Source organism: Chelonia mydas, chromosome 20, assembly GCF_015237465.2.
Source record: "Chelonia mydas isolate rCheMyd1 chromosome 20, rCheMyd1.pri.v2, whole genome shotgun sequence".
NCBI lineage: Eukaryota > Metazoa > Chordata > Testudines > Cheloniidae > Chelonia > Chelonia mydas.
This window is the reverse complement of record NC_051260.2, coordinates 16,057,520-16,073,447: the sequence shown is the minus strand read 5'-3', so window position 1 is coordinate 16,073,447 and position 15,928 is coordinate 16,057,520. Positions and strand designations below refer to the sequence as shown.

Here is a 15,928-nt window from a genome sequence, read left to right as displayed (position 1 = left end):
GTGGGCTAAGAATGAAGTCTAGCAGCGGGGTGGGGGCTGAAGTCAGGACTCCTGGGTTCTATTCCCAGCTTCCGCACGGGACTGGGAGCTGGAGGTGGAGGATGGGAGAATCCGGACGCCTGGGTTCCATTTCTCTGCTCCTCGGCTCCGTTTGGAGCAGGTCAGTGCCGGGAATTCGGGGTCAGCTCAGCCTGGCCCCTCCCCCGCCCGCCTCTTTCCTCCATGGAGGGTTGTGAATGGGGGGAGCCACGCCCCTCCCCCCGCTGCAGCTGCCACCCACCCAGCTGGATCCGCCCCCCCGAGTTCAGGCAATCCCGCCCCGCCCTCAGCAAAGGCGGCGGCCGGAGCCTCGGCGGGGCCGGGCCAGCGCCAGTCACATGGCGGGGAGCGGCGGCGGCAGGCAGCGGAGCCGGGGGCCGGGGCGGCAGCATGGCCCTGGAGGACCCGTTCTCCGCCGTGCGGAGGTGAGCCGCCCCCACCCCTTAAAATTGGGCTGAAAATAGCACCGGGGATCGGGACCCTGTGCAGAGAGCCCCGCTGGGAAACCCCCCTCCAGCCCCCTTCCCTCCCCCCCTTGGAGGAAGAGACCCCCCCCCCCCATCCCCAGTGCTGCGGGAGAGATCTCTTCCCATCCTCCTCTGGGGTGGGGGGCGACCGCTGTTTATACCGGATTTCCTTACCGGGTGCTGAGATGCAGCCACCTCTGGGGTGGGTGGGGAGGCGGAAGAGAAGCCAGACAGGGTTTGGCAGCACAGTGCCGTCTCATTGGGGGTCCCCTCCCTGCTCCTCACTAACCCCTCACCCCCCCCTTCTCTTTGCCAACCCCCCGCCCCCCAGGGAGGTGCAGAAGGCCGTGAACACGGCCCGGGGGCTCTACGGGCGCTGGTGCGAGCTGCTGCAGGAGACTCGTGTGGTCAGCACGGAGGAGTTCGACTGGACCACGAACGAGCTGCGCAACAGCCTGCGTAGCATCGAGTGGGACCTGGAGGATCTGGAGGAGACCATCGATATCCTTCTGGGGCCCGGGTTCCCCTGGGGGAGCCCCCCAGTGCCAGGTCTCTGCCCCGCTCCCCACAGCGCCCCCTGCTGGAAGTAGCCGGCAGCCCCCCCAGTGCCAGGTCTCTGCCCCGCTCCACACAGCACCCACTGCGGGGAGTAGCCGGGAGCCCCCCCAGTGCCAGGTCTCTGCCCCGCTCCCCACAGCGCCCCCTGCTGGGAGTAGCCGGGAGCCCCCCCAGTGCCAGGTCTCTGCCCCGCTCCTCACAGCGCCCCCTGCTGGGAGTAGCCGGGAGCCCCCCCAGTGCCAGGTCTCTGCCCCGCTCCTCACAGCGCCCCCTGCTGGGAGTAGCCGGGAGCCCCCCCAGTGCCAGGTCTCTGCCCCGCTCCTCACAGCGCCCCCTGCTGGGAGTAGCCGGGAGCCCCCCCAGTGCCAGGTCTCTGCCCCGCTCCCCACAGCGCCCCCTGCTGGGAGTAGCCAGGAGCCCCCCCAGTGCCAGGTCTCTGCCCCGCTCCCCACAGCGCCCCCTGCTGGGAGTAGCCGGGAGCCCCCCCCGTGCCAGGTCTCTGCCCTGCTCCCCACAGCGCCCCCTGCTGCGAGTAGCCGGGAGCCCCCCCAGTGCCAGGCCTCTGCCCTGCTCCTCACAGCGTCCCCTGCTGGGAGTAGCTGGGAGCCCCCCCCCCCAGTGCCAGGCCTCTGCCCCGCTCCCCACAGTGCCCCCTGCTGGGAGTAGCCGGTAGGCCCCCCCCAATGCCAGGTGTCTGCCCCGCTTCTACAGCGCTCCCTGCTGGGAGTACCCGGGAGCCCCCCCGGTGCCAGGCCTCTGCCCCTCTCCCCACAGCGCCCCCTGCTGGGAGTAGCCGGGAGCCCCCCCCCCCCAGTGCCAGGCCTCTGCCCCGCTCCCCACAGTGCCCCCTGCTGGGAGTAGCCAGGAGCCCCCTCCAGTGCCAGGTCTCTGCCCTGCTCCCCACAGCACCCCCTGCTGGGAGTAGCCGGGAGCCCCCCCAGTGCCAGGTCTCTGCCCCGCTCCACACAGCACCCCCTATGTCTATGGGCTGGTTGGGGCCTCGTCCACCCCACCCACGCTCTCCCCTCCTGTGCTCCCCGCTCCCACCCCTGGACTCTGTCTGTGCCCCGCGCGCTTGGTCCTTAGCTCTGGCGCACGCATCGTGGAGTCGAACCCTCGCAAGTTCAGGATCGAAGCCAGCGAGCTGACGGAGAGACGGGCCTTCGTGAAACAGATGCGGGACTCTGTCAAGGTGGGGAACCCCTACCCCAATGCACCACGACCCCGTGTCCTGTGTGTGTGTCTCTGTCTGAGGCATCGGGCCGCCCCCTCCTGGAGGAATCTGGGAACTCAGACTTCGTCTGAGTGTGTGGGGTTCTGCTGCCCTCTAGTGGGGCACAACAGCTAGTGCAGTAGAGGGACCCCTTTAGATCAGGGAGGAGGAGAAACTGAGTCAGGGATCATGGTTTCCAGCAGGTTGTTTTGAAACTTTGTGTGTGTACTGGACAGAGCAAGGGGCTGGGAGCTAGGACTCCTGGGTTCTATCCCCAGCTCTGGGAGGGGAGTGGGGTCTAGTGGTCAAGGCAGGGGAAGTCCAGGACACCTGGGTTCTGTTCCTGGTCTTGCTGGCTGACCGTGAGGAAGTCCCTTCTCTTCCCCGTGCCCGCATTTCTGTCTGTGAAGCCGACGGAGAAGGGAACCCCCATGGAAGTGCCCCGGGCTGCTGCTCTCCCAAGTTCCCCTCTCCCCCCCCGCAACAAACCCCTCTGGTTTTTAACCCCTTCCCTTCCCTCTATCGCAGGAGATGCGAGATCACATATCCAGCCCGTCAGCCCTGGCCATCGCCGAGCGGAAAAACAGAGAGGTACCTGGTCCTGTCCTCCCTGAGCAGCAATTGGAGCTCGCGGGGGGGGGGGCACGAGCCCACAGCACCACCCAGGCCGCTGCAGGGACTGACCCCATAGAAAGGCCTATAGCACATCCCATGCCCTGGTACGCTGTCCTCTCTGTCCCGCAGCCGCTGATGGGTGAAGCTGGAGTGGCAGCCCCTGGCAGCTGGGATTCTCCATCCGGGGACAAGCTGCCCAAACCCCATGGTTTGTTTGGCCCCCGCCCCTCTGGTAATGAGGGTCTTGCTGTGTAGGGGATGGGCTGACAGCAGGGGGAGGAGGCAAATAGCGTGGAGTTTGCGTTGCCATCCTCCAGATCGGAGCCGGTGTCCCCTAGAAGGGAAGGACCCCGTGTCCCATTCCCCACCCCCCTGAGCCAGCCAGTCCCCATCTCCCCCCTCATCCCGAGTTACTTGCTACCCCCAGCGGTGAGTTGCCTGGATGGGTCCCCGATCAGGGCTCTGCTCTCTCCCCGCAGATGCTGATTGGCGGTGGGGCCAGCCAGAAGCCCCCCCCGGAGCAATACGGCCCGCTGCGGGAGGAGCTGGTGTCCGCCAATTCCCGCTATATTGAGGAGCAGCAACTGCAGCAGCAGGTGGGGAGCCGTCTGAGGCCACAGGCCGGGGCTGGGGGGGCCAAGAGGGGACAGAGATATGCCCTGCTGCGTCCCCAGTCACAAAGATCAGGAGGAACACAGCGTTCCCCCGCTCCCCCCTGCGAGCTGGGAATGGAACCCAGGGTCAGATGTTCTGCCCTTGCTTTAAATCAGAGTGAAACTGATGTCACGCCCCTAAAGCTGGGGTGTGGGGGAGACGATCTGAATTTAAACCGGAGGGACTAGAAGCATGACCTGGCTACGTGTCAGACCCATGGGCCCATCTAGGTCTGTATTCCACCCCCACCCCCCCAGATCTCTGCCCTCTGGATCAGACCCGGGCCCATCTCCCGTCTCCATCAATGGCTGGCACCGGCTGCTCCAGAGGAGGATTCCTCCCTTCCAGCCCCTGTAATGATCAGCCCGGGGGGGGGGCTTGACATCCATCCACCCCATCAGAGAGCTGGATCTAAAATTACCCAAGCTACCACCCCCAGGCCCTCTATGTTGAACCCCCTGCAGCAGGGAGTTGCACAGCCTGGGGATTAACCCAGCAGGCTGGAGGTTGCAAACTTTGAGGGGGTGGGGGGCAGCAATTCCTCCATCCCACCATCCCAGTTCCCTTCTCCCACCACCGTTCTGGTTCTGATCCAGTCCCCCCATAACGGGACCCTGTCGCACATCCGCCCCCCTGCAGTGACCCACTGGCTTTTCCTACCTCCCTTCCCCGGCAGCTGATCGTAGACCAGCAGGATGAGCAGCTGGAGCTGGTGTCGGGCAGCATCCGGGTCTTGAAGCACATGTCGGGCCAGGTTGGGGATGAGCTGGAGGAGCAGAGCTTGTGAGTGGGGTGGGGCGTGGCGAGACCTGCTCACAGGCCTGGGAACGGGACATGAGGCCTTTTCCCACTTGAGGGCGCCAGCTCTGATCTGGCCCCAGGGCCTGGGACTGGCTGGCTCAGGGGGGTGGGGAATGGGACATGAGGCCTTTCCCCGCGAGGGGACACCAGCCCCAGATCTGAAAATCCTTCCCATCTGGCCCCATGTGTGAGGTGAGTTTGGCGGGTCTCAGCCCAGTTCTTAGAGGGATGACAGGTTCCCGGAGGAGAAGCCCCACCAACCTGGGGGAGTGGAGGGAGGGAATGGGACAAGCCCCCTCCTGACACCTTGGCAGGGGACTGAAAGCAGCAGTGACTGGATCCCCTGACACTGGGAGCCGGGCAGGCGTTGGGGGGGGGGAGCAGGGCGGGGGTGGGTGTTTCCAGGCCTCTCCCTGCTTGACCACAGCCCCCCCTTTGGGTGGGTGCTGCACCCCGAGATGACCGCTTGACCCTGGCTTGGCAGGATGCTGGAGGAGTTTGCCCAGGAGATGGACAGCACCCAGTCCCGCATGGATGGCGTGCTGAAGAAGATGGCCAAGGTGTCCCACATGACCAGTGGTGAGGAAGGCGCTGGGCAGGGGCAGATTTTTCAAAGCATCTAGGAGACTTCAGAACCTGAGTCCCCTTCCTGTCTCTGGGAAGTGAGTGGGGTTTAGTGGTTAGATCAGGGAGGGGCTGGGAGTCAGGACTCCTGGCTTCTATCCCTGGCTTTGGGAGGGAAGTGGAGTCTAGTGTTTAGAGTCAAGGGGAGCAAAGAGTCAGGACTCCTGGGTTCTATTCATGGCCCTGTGTGACTTTTGGGGCAAGTCCCTTCCCCGCCTCAGTTTCCCTTCTGTAAAACGGGATGGGGGTAGTGATCTCTACTCCTGTGATGTGTGTGCAGATGGGAGGGAGGTTTCTTTAATGCACCCCAGGCAGCCTAGAGGTCCCTAGTGTTGGTGCTTAAGCCAAACCCCCACCCCCCATCTCAGAATCGCCCCTGCCACTCCACCCCCCCGCCCACACTCACTGTATCTCCCCCTGTGCTTCCTCCTCCCCAGACCGACGCCAGTGGTGTGCGATTGGCATTCTGCTCGTTCTCCTCATCGTGGTGCTTATCCTCTTCTTCACTCTGTAATCGACTGGCCAGGACTGCCGGGGCGGGCAGCACTCTCCTGACCAGCCCCCCCCCCCCCCCCCCCCCCATCGTAGCTTGGCACATGCCTCCATCGTTGCTTGGCAAGCAACCTGGGAGCTGCCCTGCTGGAGCACGGCCCACCCCGGTGCCTTTCTCTGACCCTTGGGGCTGGCACCTGTGGGAAAGAAAAGGCACCTCCAGGTACCAGGGGAGATTCCTGCTGGGAATCTGGTTCAGGTCCCCCCCCAGCCTTTGCTTCCACACTGGGGGCATCCTCAGCCTGTAGGGAGCAGTAGCAACGTGCTGAATGGGGGGGGGGTGCGCATCTGATCTCTCCCCAGATTTGGGAGGGAGGGGAAGCCAGTTAATTGGTACCTCCACCCCCCTTCTGCAAAGCCAGGAGCTGGGAGGAGAAGCAGCTTGCCCATCCCATGTTCCAGGATGGGACGGGGCAGCAGAGCCTGCGCCACCAGGGGGCGCTGACTTATCACACCAGCTCTCTGCAGCCTGTTGCAGGTAGAACAGTTCCTACGAGCATGAGATGCAGACTCAGCGGTTAATACCCTCCCCTGCTGCGTGGGTTCAGGGCTCCCCCACCTTAAAGCCCAGCTGCGCTTTGCCAGGCGTGTGCTCACTCCTCTCCCCTCCCTGGCAGGGCCGTCACTCATTTTTTGTACGAAAAGCCAAAATAATTCCTCAGGAGGGTTTTCATGCGAAGGGCTTTCAGTTAAAGAAACTGAGGGTCTTGTTGCTGGATTTTTGCTGCCTTAGCGCGGAGGAAGAGACCTGACTGTTGGGTTGTTGTTGTTGTTAATTATTTGTATTATGGTAGGGCTGTGAGGCCCCCACGGTGCTTGGTGCTGTACAAACATAACCAGGATGGACCCTGCTGGTGCCTCTGCCGCGGGGGAGAGACTGCAGTGCATATTGGGAGATGTAGTCTGGCCAGGGAGCAGGGCCCATGGGGGAACCAGGGGCATGAGACACTCCTTTCTAAAATTCCCATGATGCACTTGGGCTGCTGGGGGAGACTGCAGTGCATCGTGGGAGATGTAGTCTGGGCAGGGAGCTTGGCCCACAGAGGAAAACAGGGGTGGGAGGGGCTCCCAGCTGCTGCCTAGTGGCCGGGCTATTGGGAGTGAGCACAATGCATTATGGGAGATGTAGTCCAGCCAGGGAGCAGGGCCTGTGGGAGGAAGTAGAGGCGTAAAGGACCTCCAATTACAGCTCCCATGTGACAGGGGCCTAGAGTCTCGGGGCCTAGCTGGAACCTGAATTTCTAATGTAAAAAAAAAAAAAAAAAAATCAAATATTTTTTTAAAAAAACCTTTAAACAAATGCACAATAAAGCAGCAAAACTGAGGACCTGAGCCCAGTTTTTTGTCCCTTTAAAGGTGCCTGGTTTTTGTCGGTGGCTCCGTGCGCTGAGATGGGGCCGGCCTTGGGAGCGTTTAATGCTCCGTCACCGGGGATCTTCGCAGTGCTCTGAGAAGTGACTTTTAAGGCCAGCTTAGCGTGGGGTCAGTGGGGGCCCAGATCCCCAGCATGTGTGAATCATCCATCACTCCACTGGGGTCGGGGGGCCAGATCCCCAGCTGGTGTAAAGCGGCGTTCTCCCATCGGGATCAATGGGACTGCACTGATTTACACCTGCTGAGGCTGTGACTGTCCCGGTTTTCATCTAACATCAGTGGCGGGGCTCCGCAGAGGGTGTGAATCCAAGTGGCTCCTTGGCCGTTACGCCAGCTGAGAATCTGGCCCCCGGCCTTCCCAAGCGCTGCCTGGAAACGGGCACAGCCCTGAGCACGCAGCAATCCCGCAGGCAGAGCCGGCACAGAACACGACGGCGCCTCTGGGCGCTGCGGGGGCCTTGTTGCGAACACAAAGTCACCGGGGCTGGGTTTTGTCCCTAAGAGGCAACGGATCTGGCTCCTGGGGGGACGGGAGGGCGTAAGGAGAAGAGATCTGGGGGCAGATCCCAGGCACAAGGCGTATCTGGACACAGGCCCAGTGTCCAGCGCTTGTAATTGTGGTAACCTGCAGGGTTCTGGGTCTCTCCTGGGGCATGTGTCCGTCCCGTCCCCCCCCAGCCACTCTCTTCTCCGCAGGCAGGAATGGGGCTGCAAATGGCGTTGGAGTGGCTGAATGAATGGAGACAGCTGCTAGTGAAGCCTGCCCCTCCCCCCCCCCCCCCCCCCCGCCCGTTATAAAGGCTGGATGAGTTTAGGTGACTGTTGGCAGCTGGGGGCGGGGGGGGGGTGCTTTTAAGCCACAGGGGGTCAACTTCTCATGGTGCTACGCCTAGGGGGACAGGCCTGGGCGCTGCTTGGTAATGTAATAATGACTAAGCACATGCGAGCGCCCCAGCAGGGGGCTCCCTCCGCTCTGTCTCCCCCTGCAGGGTGCAAAGGGAGCTGCAGTGGGCCTCTCCCAAGAGTTTCTTTCTCGTGCGTGACGAGCCAGAGGCGGCTGTGTGTGCAGCCGCTGCGCTGCTTCAGAGGGGCAGGGGGTGATGCGTGGACACCCCTGCAAGGAGCCCTGCCTGTGCTGTGATGGGGTGTATGAACCCCATACTGGGCAACATGGGGTTAAGGGATTATTTTGGGCCCTGCCTCACCACAGCTGCAGCAAATGCTCCATCTGCTGGAGGAGTTAAAAGGCCGGGAATGAGCTCGTTTGGGGGGCAGTGCAGAGGGGAAGCCTCAAGGCCCTGACACAGCTGCCCAAAGGGGCCCTGCCTGAGGGAAGGCTGGACCCACCCCAGAGACAACCAGAGAGGGAAGTATCCTGTGGCCCTTGGACATTGGTAACCACCCCTCCTTCCTTAGTGTGGTTTGGATTTCCCCACCAGGGGAAAGCCTTGGAGTAAGCTGACTTTGTGGGCGGGGGACAAGAGGAAGAGGCCAGCCTTGTTTGCCAGACTGCTGGTAGCCCACAGGGGCCTGGGTGGGAGCCCGGTGGAGTGAGAAGGCCCGGTGCCCCTCCCCACAACCCTATTGGTAGTCAGAGGTAGTGGCCATGACCACTAGGCCACTCTCCCCAACCAGACCCCCAGTGAGGACTATTACAGTTGGATGGTACCTGCTATCACGTGGGAAATCGGCCATGTGCTGCTTTTCCTGGGGTATCTGCGAAGCTAAAGAAATCTTTGACAATAACGGGGTTTTTATAGTCTCTCATCACCGCTCTCTGTATCACGTTTTACAGTATTTTAAAATTCCAGTGGAAATTGGGTAATGGGGGGATGTCATGGCCTGAGCCAGAGTTGATGAGTCTCCCTGAAATGATCTGTAATCTGCTAGAGGCTCCAGCTGAGGGGGGGAAGTGGGGGGCGAGGGGTGTCTTGTCCCGCAAGGCGCTGTCCACACCCCCCCTAGCTGAGATCCGGGCCCTCGTCCCGCCAGGCGCTACCCCCACACCGCCCTAGCTGAGATCAGGACCCATGTCTCGCCAGGCGCTGTGCAGATGCGGACAGAGGGTCGCTTGGCTCTCTACGCCTGCTGTCAATCTGGAGTCACTCCGTTACAGCCAGGCGTGTGGCATGGACTGTGCACCAGCTCGGCACCGCTGTGCTTTTCTGTCATGGTTTTCAGTGCCCTAGGACCCAGCTGGGACCCGTCCTGGCCAGCTCTGCACAAACACGGGAGGCAGCTGGCCGCCCTGATGTGCTAACTAGCCAAGCTAGCCCCCAGGTGGGGACAGAGGGCTGGCCTCCAGGGGCAGTGGACTCGCTGCAGGGGGCACGGGTGTGCCCCCTGCTGGAATCCTGTGCCCAGGCCTGGTGGCCGCACAGCCAGGAGGCTGGGGCTCGACGAGTGAGGGGGGCAGGCACATGCCACGGGGCAGATTCAAGCTTTGGAAAACCTGCCGGGCGCTCCAGCTGTTCCGCTTACCCAGAAAGTTAGGGGTGATGTGATAGCCTCATGCGTGCCGCCGGGTGGCATCATGTGGCTTGGCTGCGTTGCCTCTGGACTTGGGCTTCACTCAGACCTGGGAACCGAGAACAAGCTGCCCCCTTAGCGAGGGGTCTCATCGCTTCACTCCTTTTGAAGAGTACAAAGAACCTCCGGGAGTCCCTCAAGTCCAGCCCTGGGGTTACTGCCGACGAGCGGCCCCCCGGCAGGAGAGCCCTGCTCCAGGTGCCGGGCTGCGGGATGGTGCAAAAGAAACTTGCGCTCCTGGCAGCGGATTATTCTTCATGCTGGCCCTGGGTTTCGGGCGGCTCCTTGTCCATCCTTTCTGCGCCGGCTGTTTCCCTGCTGGCTTGGCGAGGTGGACAGGAGCGTGCGCATAAGGCCGGACCCCGCCACCAACAGGTCTTTTAGCAGGGCTAAGTGCTTGTTGGTCAATGACCTGCCCAGATGGGGTCCCTCCCTTGGGAGCAGCTCTTCAGGGACGCATCAGGCCCTGCCTCCCCTTACAGCGGCCGGCCAGCCCAGGACATGTGACTCGATCCCGGGCTGTAAGTACCTACATGGGAACAACTGTTGGATAACAGAGGACTGATCAATCTAGCAGCCCAAGGGCCAACACAAGCCAAAGGCTGGAAGTTGAAGCTAGCCCAGTGCAGACTGGAAATATGGTGTGAAGGTTTTAACCGGGAGGGCATTTAACCACTGAAGCAACTTACCCAGGGTCCTGGTTGAGTCTCCACCACTGGTAATTTGTAAATCAAGATCAGATGTTTCCCTAAAAGATCATCTCATAGTTCAAACAGGAATTAATTCAGGGAAGTCTTCTGGTCACAGAGAGCCCTTCTGACCCTAAGGAGGTAAAGGGAGCAGAACGATCCCCTATTTTTGATGGGGAAACTTAGGCACAGAATTGGCAATGTCTTGGTCAAGGAACTAAACCCAGCTTTCTCAGGTGCCTTAAACACCAAGCTCCAGCTGTTGGCAAATGCCTGGGGTGTGTGCATGAAATCAGGATAGAAAATAACCAGCCGGGTGTGCAAATTTGTTACAAACCTTTTTATTTTTTATTAACATTTCTGAATTCCTCTTTCTTTTTTTTTTTTTTAAATCTTTACAGTAGTTAATGTGCAATTGTCGATACTCTCAGGTCACAGGAATGAGGGAGTCACAAAAATTTCTTGGCACTTATAACACAGAACAAATACTGGCATTATTGGGGGGCGGGGGCAGGGTTAGAACAACAGCAGGGGGCGCCGGGGAGCAAAGAGTGAGTTGCATTAAAAAAAATTTTTTTAAAGGTTTTTTTGTTTTGTTTTCCTCTTTGTAAGTATGTTATGATGGGGGGGCAGAGACGGGGGCATCGGGGGGAGAAATGCTTGAGATTATAGAAGCTAATTGCATCAACTGAAAGCACTTGGAAGGTGTCCATGCTGCATCGGCACGCGCTTTGAACAATCAGGCGTTCGCGCTTTTTAAAGTGTAAATTAGAGATTTTTTTTCCCCTCAGTTCGTTCTTTTTTGTTGTTGTTGAAAAAGAAAACAAAACCTGACGATGATGGCAACGAAAGGGAAACCAACCCAAAAGCTGCGAAAAAACCCAGGTGCCGCTTCCCAACTCAAATACGGAAAGTGAAGTCCAGATTCGAAAGAAAACGCAAACAATCGTGAATAAATTTGCCAGCTCAGAAAAAAAAAATCCCATGGGGGGGTGGGAAGGGCTTCCCACTTGAGCCTGGTGCTGCGGGGGGCAGATTGCCAGGTTTCCAGCATGGTTAATTTGGGGCGAAGGGGTGTGGGCTAACGCACTGTGGCCTGGGGGAGGAGCGTGTGGCTAACATCCCATTCCCAGGCAGGGATCTATGGCATGGGCTCTCCCTTGGCTCCTGGGATAGTGTCAAGTACATTGGGGTGCAGGGGCATCTGGGACTGCCGGCACGTTGCGTAAGGCACAGCACCCCCCATCTTTGGGTCTCCCGAGTTACAGTGTCAATGAGGCTGGGAGGGGTGTACGCCCATCTCAGCCCTCTTGGGGCTGGCGGGGAAGAATGGGGGCAAAAAAAAAAAAAAAAGAAAATTCGAGCTGCAGAAAGTGAGACCTACTCCCATCTCAGTTCTAGTGTCAAGCCGCAGTCACTCCTCTGAGCTCCGGACAATCCGGAGTCACTCCATTACAACCAAAGCATCAGCGGCGGACTTGCACTGGCGTAACCCAGCTCAGCTAAACGGGGCTGCGGCAAACCCATTCCCACTGGGCCCCCCTGCCCCAGAATCCCCTCCCCCTGCGTTATAAACTAAAACCCAGGTCCTGAAAGGCATTCCCATGCCCAACTCCCCTGGGAAGTAAGCATTTAACTCCAGAATCTGGGACTGAAATCGCTTTTCCCTTTTACAATATTAAATCAAAAGGCCAGTTCCCAAGCGGGGGAAGGAGAGGGGAGTAACCAGCAGAACCAGCCTCCATGCAGAACCAGTTCCAACGCCACCGGATTCCTTATTGTGAGCTACTTTCTCCCCCGACCCCAGAGCTTTCTGGCAGGCCGGCCGGTGTCCGCCCACATGCCTGGGAAGTTTTGGGTCTGATTCCCCAGCAGCACAAAGGGATCTGAAAGTGCCTATGGGGTGCAGAGGGCTTGGGAATTCCACCCTGCATAGGGGCCTTCCCAGGCAGTGGAAAGAGGGGGCAGGTCAGCCTATTCTGTATCTCCCCCTGGCCTGAAGCGGGAGGCCGAGGCAAGGGAGCAGAAAGGGGGCTTAGAGCTTGGGCAGCCCTCCCACGGGGGGTTCAGTTTGATCCACCCGAGAGGACAAGCCCAGGCTGTCCTTTAAGCCGAGGGAGCGGGATTCTGATCTGGCGCTCAGGCCTCAGAGAGAGGAGAACCGGAACGATCCTTGCTCCTGCCACATCCACCCCATCCCTATTCCCTTCCCCCTCAGATCCTCCCCACTGACCCTCGCTCATTACAGGCCTAGACGCTTTAATCTCTAGGTTCCCACCAACACAGGTTAAAACCCACCGGGGAGGGGGGAGTGTTCACTTCAAAAGATAGTTCCCCCCGCCCCATACTGATGTGGACAGTAACAGCACCACCAGGTGGCCCATCTGGGGAATAGCAACATTCAAACCTCTCTCGCCCACCCTTGCTATGTGGATCGAAGATCATGCCATGGCTCTGCACTGGCTCAGGCTGGGCCAAATCAATCCATGGGCCCCAGTGTCTGAGCTAGGGTGGGCAAGCGGGAGTGAAAGGGTTAAAGGGACATTATTTGGGAAGGGTCTGAGGTCGGGCATGGGAAGGAACCCAGCCCTCCTTTGCAAAGCAGAGACTGGTTCAACTCATCACACGCGTGGGTGCTGACACCTGCCACCCCGACACTGGGAGCCAAAGGGAAAAGTTGGGAGCTCAAGCTCCAGTCAGACGGTCCCCAAACCACACAGACACCGGCCACACTTCCAAATCTCCCCTCCAAGCCCGAAGCCCTGGGCTGACATCACCCCAGACGGCAGGGATCCCTGCTGTCATCTAGTGCAAGAACAGGGATCGGGGGGATCCTAGAAGCAACCCCCATCCCAGGGGATCTCCTGCTAGCCTCCAGATCTGGCTGCTTTTCCCCAACCCTCACCACACTACGTGCCCTGCCACATCCTCACCACAAATACTGTCAGCTTGCACTGCCCTCGTCCCCTGTTGTTCACCAGGCTGGGTCAATATTCCCTCCACGTCAGTGGGGGGGGACTGAGGCACAGAGCTGGAAGGGACTCCTCCCCATCCCAGAGCTGGGAAGAAAACCCAGGAGTCCTGGTGTGACGGCCACACCTCTGGAGCTAAAAGCTTGTGCCAGATCGTGTGCGGACCAGGCCCAGAGAGGGGGCTGCAGGGGGAACGTAACGCACGCTGATCCACAGCTTTCCCTGGCCCGCAGTCCCTATCCACCCGGTACTGTCCTGCTCCGTTCACGGGACAGCTCCCGTCCTGCCTGCGTAGAGCGGATCCGATCACAGTACCGGCCCCGGCAGCCTGCGCTAGAAAGTGACGGAGCCTCAGTGCTCTCTAGCCAAAGGCGCTGACAGAACAGGACCATCCACTGGCAGCTGCGCTATTCTGGTCCCAAAGTCAGATCCTGCCCCACTTCCTGCTCACCAGGGGGAGGACTGATATCCTGGGCCAAGGAATCTGTCCCAGTCAGCGTAAATGAACGAAACATGACGAACAGCAGCCAGCCAGGCAGCGCGGCACAGGGGGATGGCACTTGGCAAAGTCAGGAGAGCTGGGTTCTGAGTGGGAACATGGTCTAATGGTTAGCGCCGAAGGAAGCGTAGGGGGAAGAGAGAGCCAGGACTCCTGGGTTCTATCCCTGGCTCTGGGAGGGGAGTGGGGTCTAGTGTGTTAGAGCAGGGAGGGCTAGGAGCCAGGACTCCTGGGTTCTATCCCCAGCTTTTCTACAGATTCCTCTGGGTCCTGGGGCAAGACACCTCAGTGCCTCCCTTTTTCCATCTGTAAGACAGGGAGGGTCTTTTGAGATGCCCAGACAGCAAGCCCCTGCGAATAAGTATTATAGGAAGGCTCTGGAGAAGTTTGCCCCCCAGTGGGGTGACTATATTACCACACAGGAATCCTACACCACCAGAATGCAGGGCTCCAGGTCAAATGTGGGACAACCTAGAACGTTGTGGGGGAAGGATGTGGCCCGTGGCCTGACTGTCCCCACCTGATGGCCAACTCCACCTCTACTCCGGGACTCACAGCCCCATCCCCCACCTAGAGACAAGATGGCTCGCAAGTAAATTCAGTGCAGCAGGGGCCTGTGCTAGGCAGATGCTGGGAAAGTTCGACCCCACCTGTGCTGGTGCCCCTCAATTCTGACCCGCAGCCCCCTGCTCTCCCAGCCCTGGGCTCCCTCCTGAGCTCTTCCAGTGCCCCTCACTCCCCACCCTCAGGGCCCCTTTGTAAGGACTATGGTATGTGCTTGAGATCAGCATCAGCGAGGGGCAGGTAACAGCCAAGCTGAGCGAGCTCTCAGGTGCTGCATCTACCTAACAACCTAGGCCCCACTTTGATCCCCCTCAAAGCCCGCCCGCCATCTCAGCTGACACCCCAGGGCACAGAACCAGAGACCCCCCAGGGCTAAAAGCAAGAGCTGTCACACATCTTCCCTAGCCCCAGAGAGCAACCCACACCCTCTGGCAGAGGAGAGAGACTGGGCAGCTATAGGGGAAGTCAGCTATTTCCCATCACCAGGCGCCTGCCCCCTGCTGGACAAAGGCTGCTAGGATTGTCAAACAACATGGGCCACGATAAAACAAGAGTCACTCTCACATTTCTTTAAAGGGCTTTTTTACCCCTGCTCTAGGCTCTCTGTTTTCTAGACTGTTTTAACCGCTCTGGAAAAATAGGACTTTTGCGGGTCTGGTTTCAATATTTAAATCTTATCACCTCCCTCCCCTGCCCAGAGGGGAACTCAAAGTGAAACTGACTGGGGAAGAGAAATATTAAAAGTGACCACGAAGCGAATGAACCAGCATGATTCTCCTGTAACACGGCAGGCTGGGGCTATCATGGGCAGAGTAGGAAGATCTGAGTTCTGATCCTGAGGACAAGAAGCAACGGGCTTAAATTGCAGCAAAGAGCGGATTAGGTTGGACATTAGGAAAAACTTCCTGATTCTCAGGGTGGTTAAGCACTGGAACAAATTACCAAGGGAGGTTGTGGAATCTCCATCATTGGAGATTTTTAAGAGCAGGTTAGACAAACACCTGACGGGGATGGTCTAGATAATACTTAGTCCTGCCTTGAGTGCAGGGGACTGGCCTAGATGACCTCTCGAGGTCCCATCCAGTCCTGTGATTCTATGGACAGGGCAGGCATTGTACAATCCTCTCCAGTCTCAGAATCCATGGTGGTTATAAGTAAAACAGCTGAAGACTTTGTAAAAATATGTTGTAACAAACCTATCGCCACCCCAGATTTAACCGTTATCACTTGCAATTTCGCAGCGGGATTAGAACTCAGATCCTCCTGTTCTGTACATGAGAACCCCCCAGCCCTCTGTGCTACAGGAGAACCAGGCTCCTAGATTAGCAGTGTTGGGCTCTTGTCCCACAGGTGAGTAGTTCAGATTTTAGCCAGCAGAGCAGCATGGGGCTCCCAGCCGTGAGCCTGGCCGCTTCCTGTCAAGCTTCACAGAATGTGCCTCTCTGTAATGACAGACAGACATAGTCCCATTGGATTCAGTGCCCAGAGTGGAGCGTACAGGCTTGGGGCCCTAACAATGCTTTGACAGTATCCTTTCTGACAATGAAATAAAGTCAGATTACAGCGTCATTGGGAAGCCAGTTATTCCCCTCCCTCCCCCTTCATAATGATTATTTTTAAATCAAGAGGGGGGTGGGGTGGATCGTGAAATCAGTAAAAATATGCACCAAAAAAACGTTTCAGACACCACCACGTTTACAAACCACATGTTGAAACAAAGGAGCAATTAAAAAAAAGGTTATTTCAAATAACTAACAAACACCACACGCTCCTCTTTG

The 15,928-nt window shown here is 58.8% G+C and overlaps 1 protein-coding gene across 2 annotated transcripts; it reads left to right on the top strand.

Moving 5' to 3' along the window:
- The first annotated feature begins 304 nt into the window (after positions 1–304).
- Positions 305–11,076, top strand: STX10 (syntaxin 10). Of its 2 annotated transcripts, XM_043532774.1 has the most exons (9): positions 305–464; positions 838–1,007; positions 2,162–2,256; positions 2,806–2,868; positions 3,372–3,488; positions 4,223–4,329; positions 4,832–4,923; positions 6,109–6,110; positions 10,936–11,076. In XM_043532774.1, the coding sequence occupies exons 1-9, from the start codon at positions 430–432 to the stop codon at positions 11,065–11,067; spliced, it is 813 nt and encodes a 270-aa protein (XP_043388709.1). In that variant the 5' UTR covers positions 305–429; the 3' UTR covers positions 11,068–11,076. The 2 variants fall into 2 exon arrangements, with proteins under 2 accessions (XP_043388709.1, XP_037743709.1); XM_037887781.2 differs by lacking the exon at positions 10,936–11,076 and having other exon boundaries at positions 4,832–4,926; positions 5,409–6,451.
- The last annotated feature ends 4,852 nt before the right edge of the window (positions 11,077–15,928 follow it).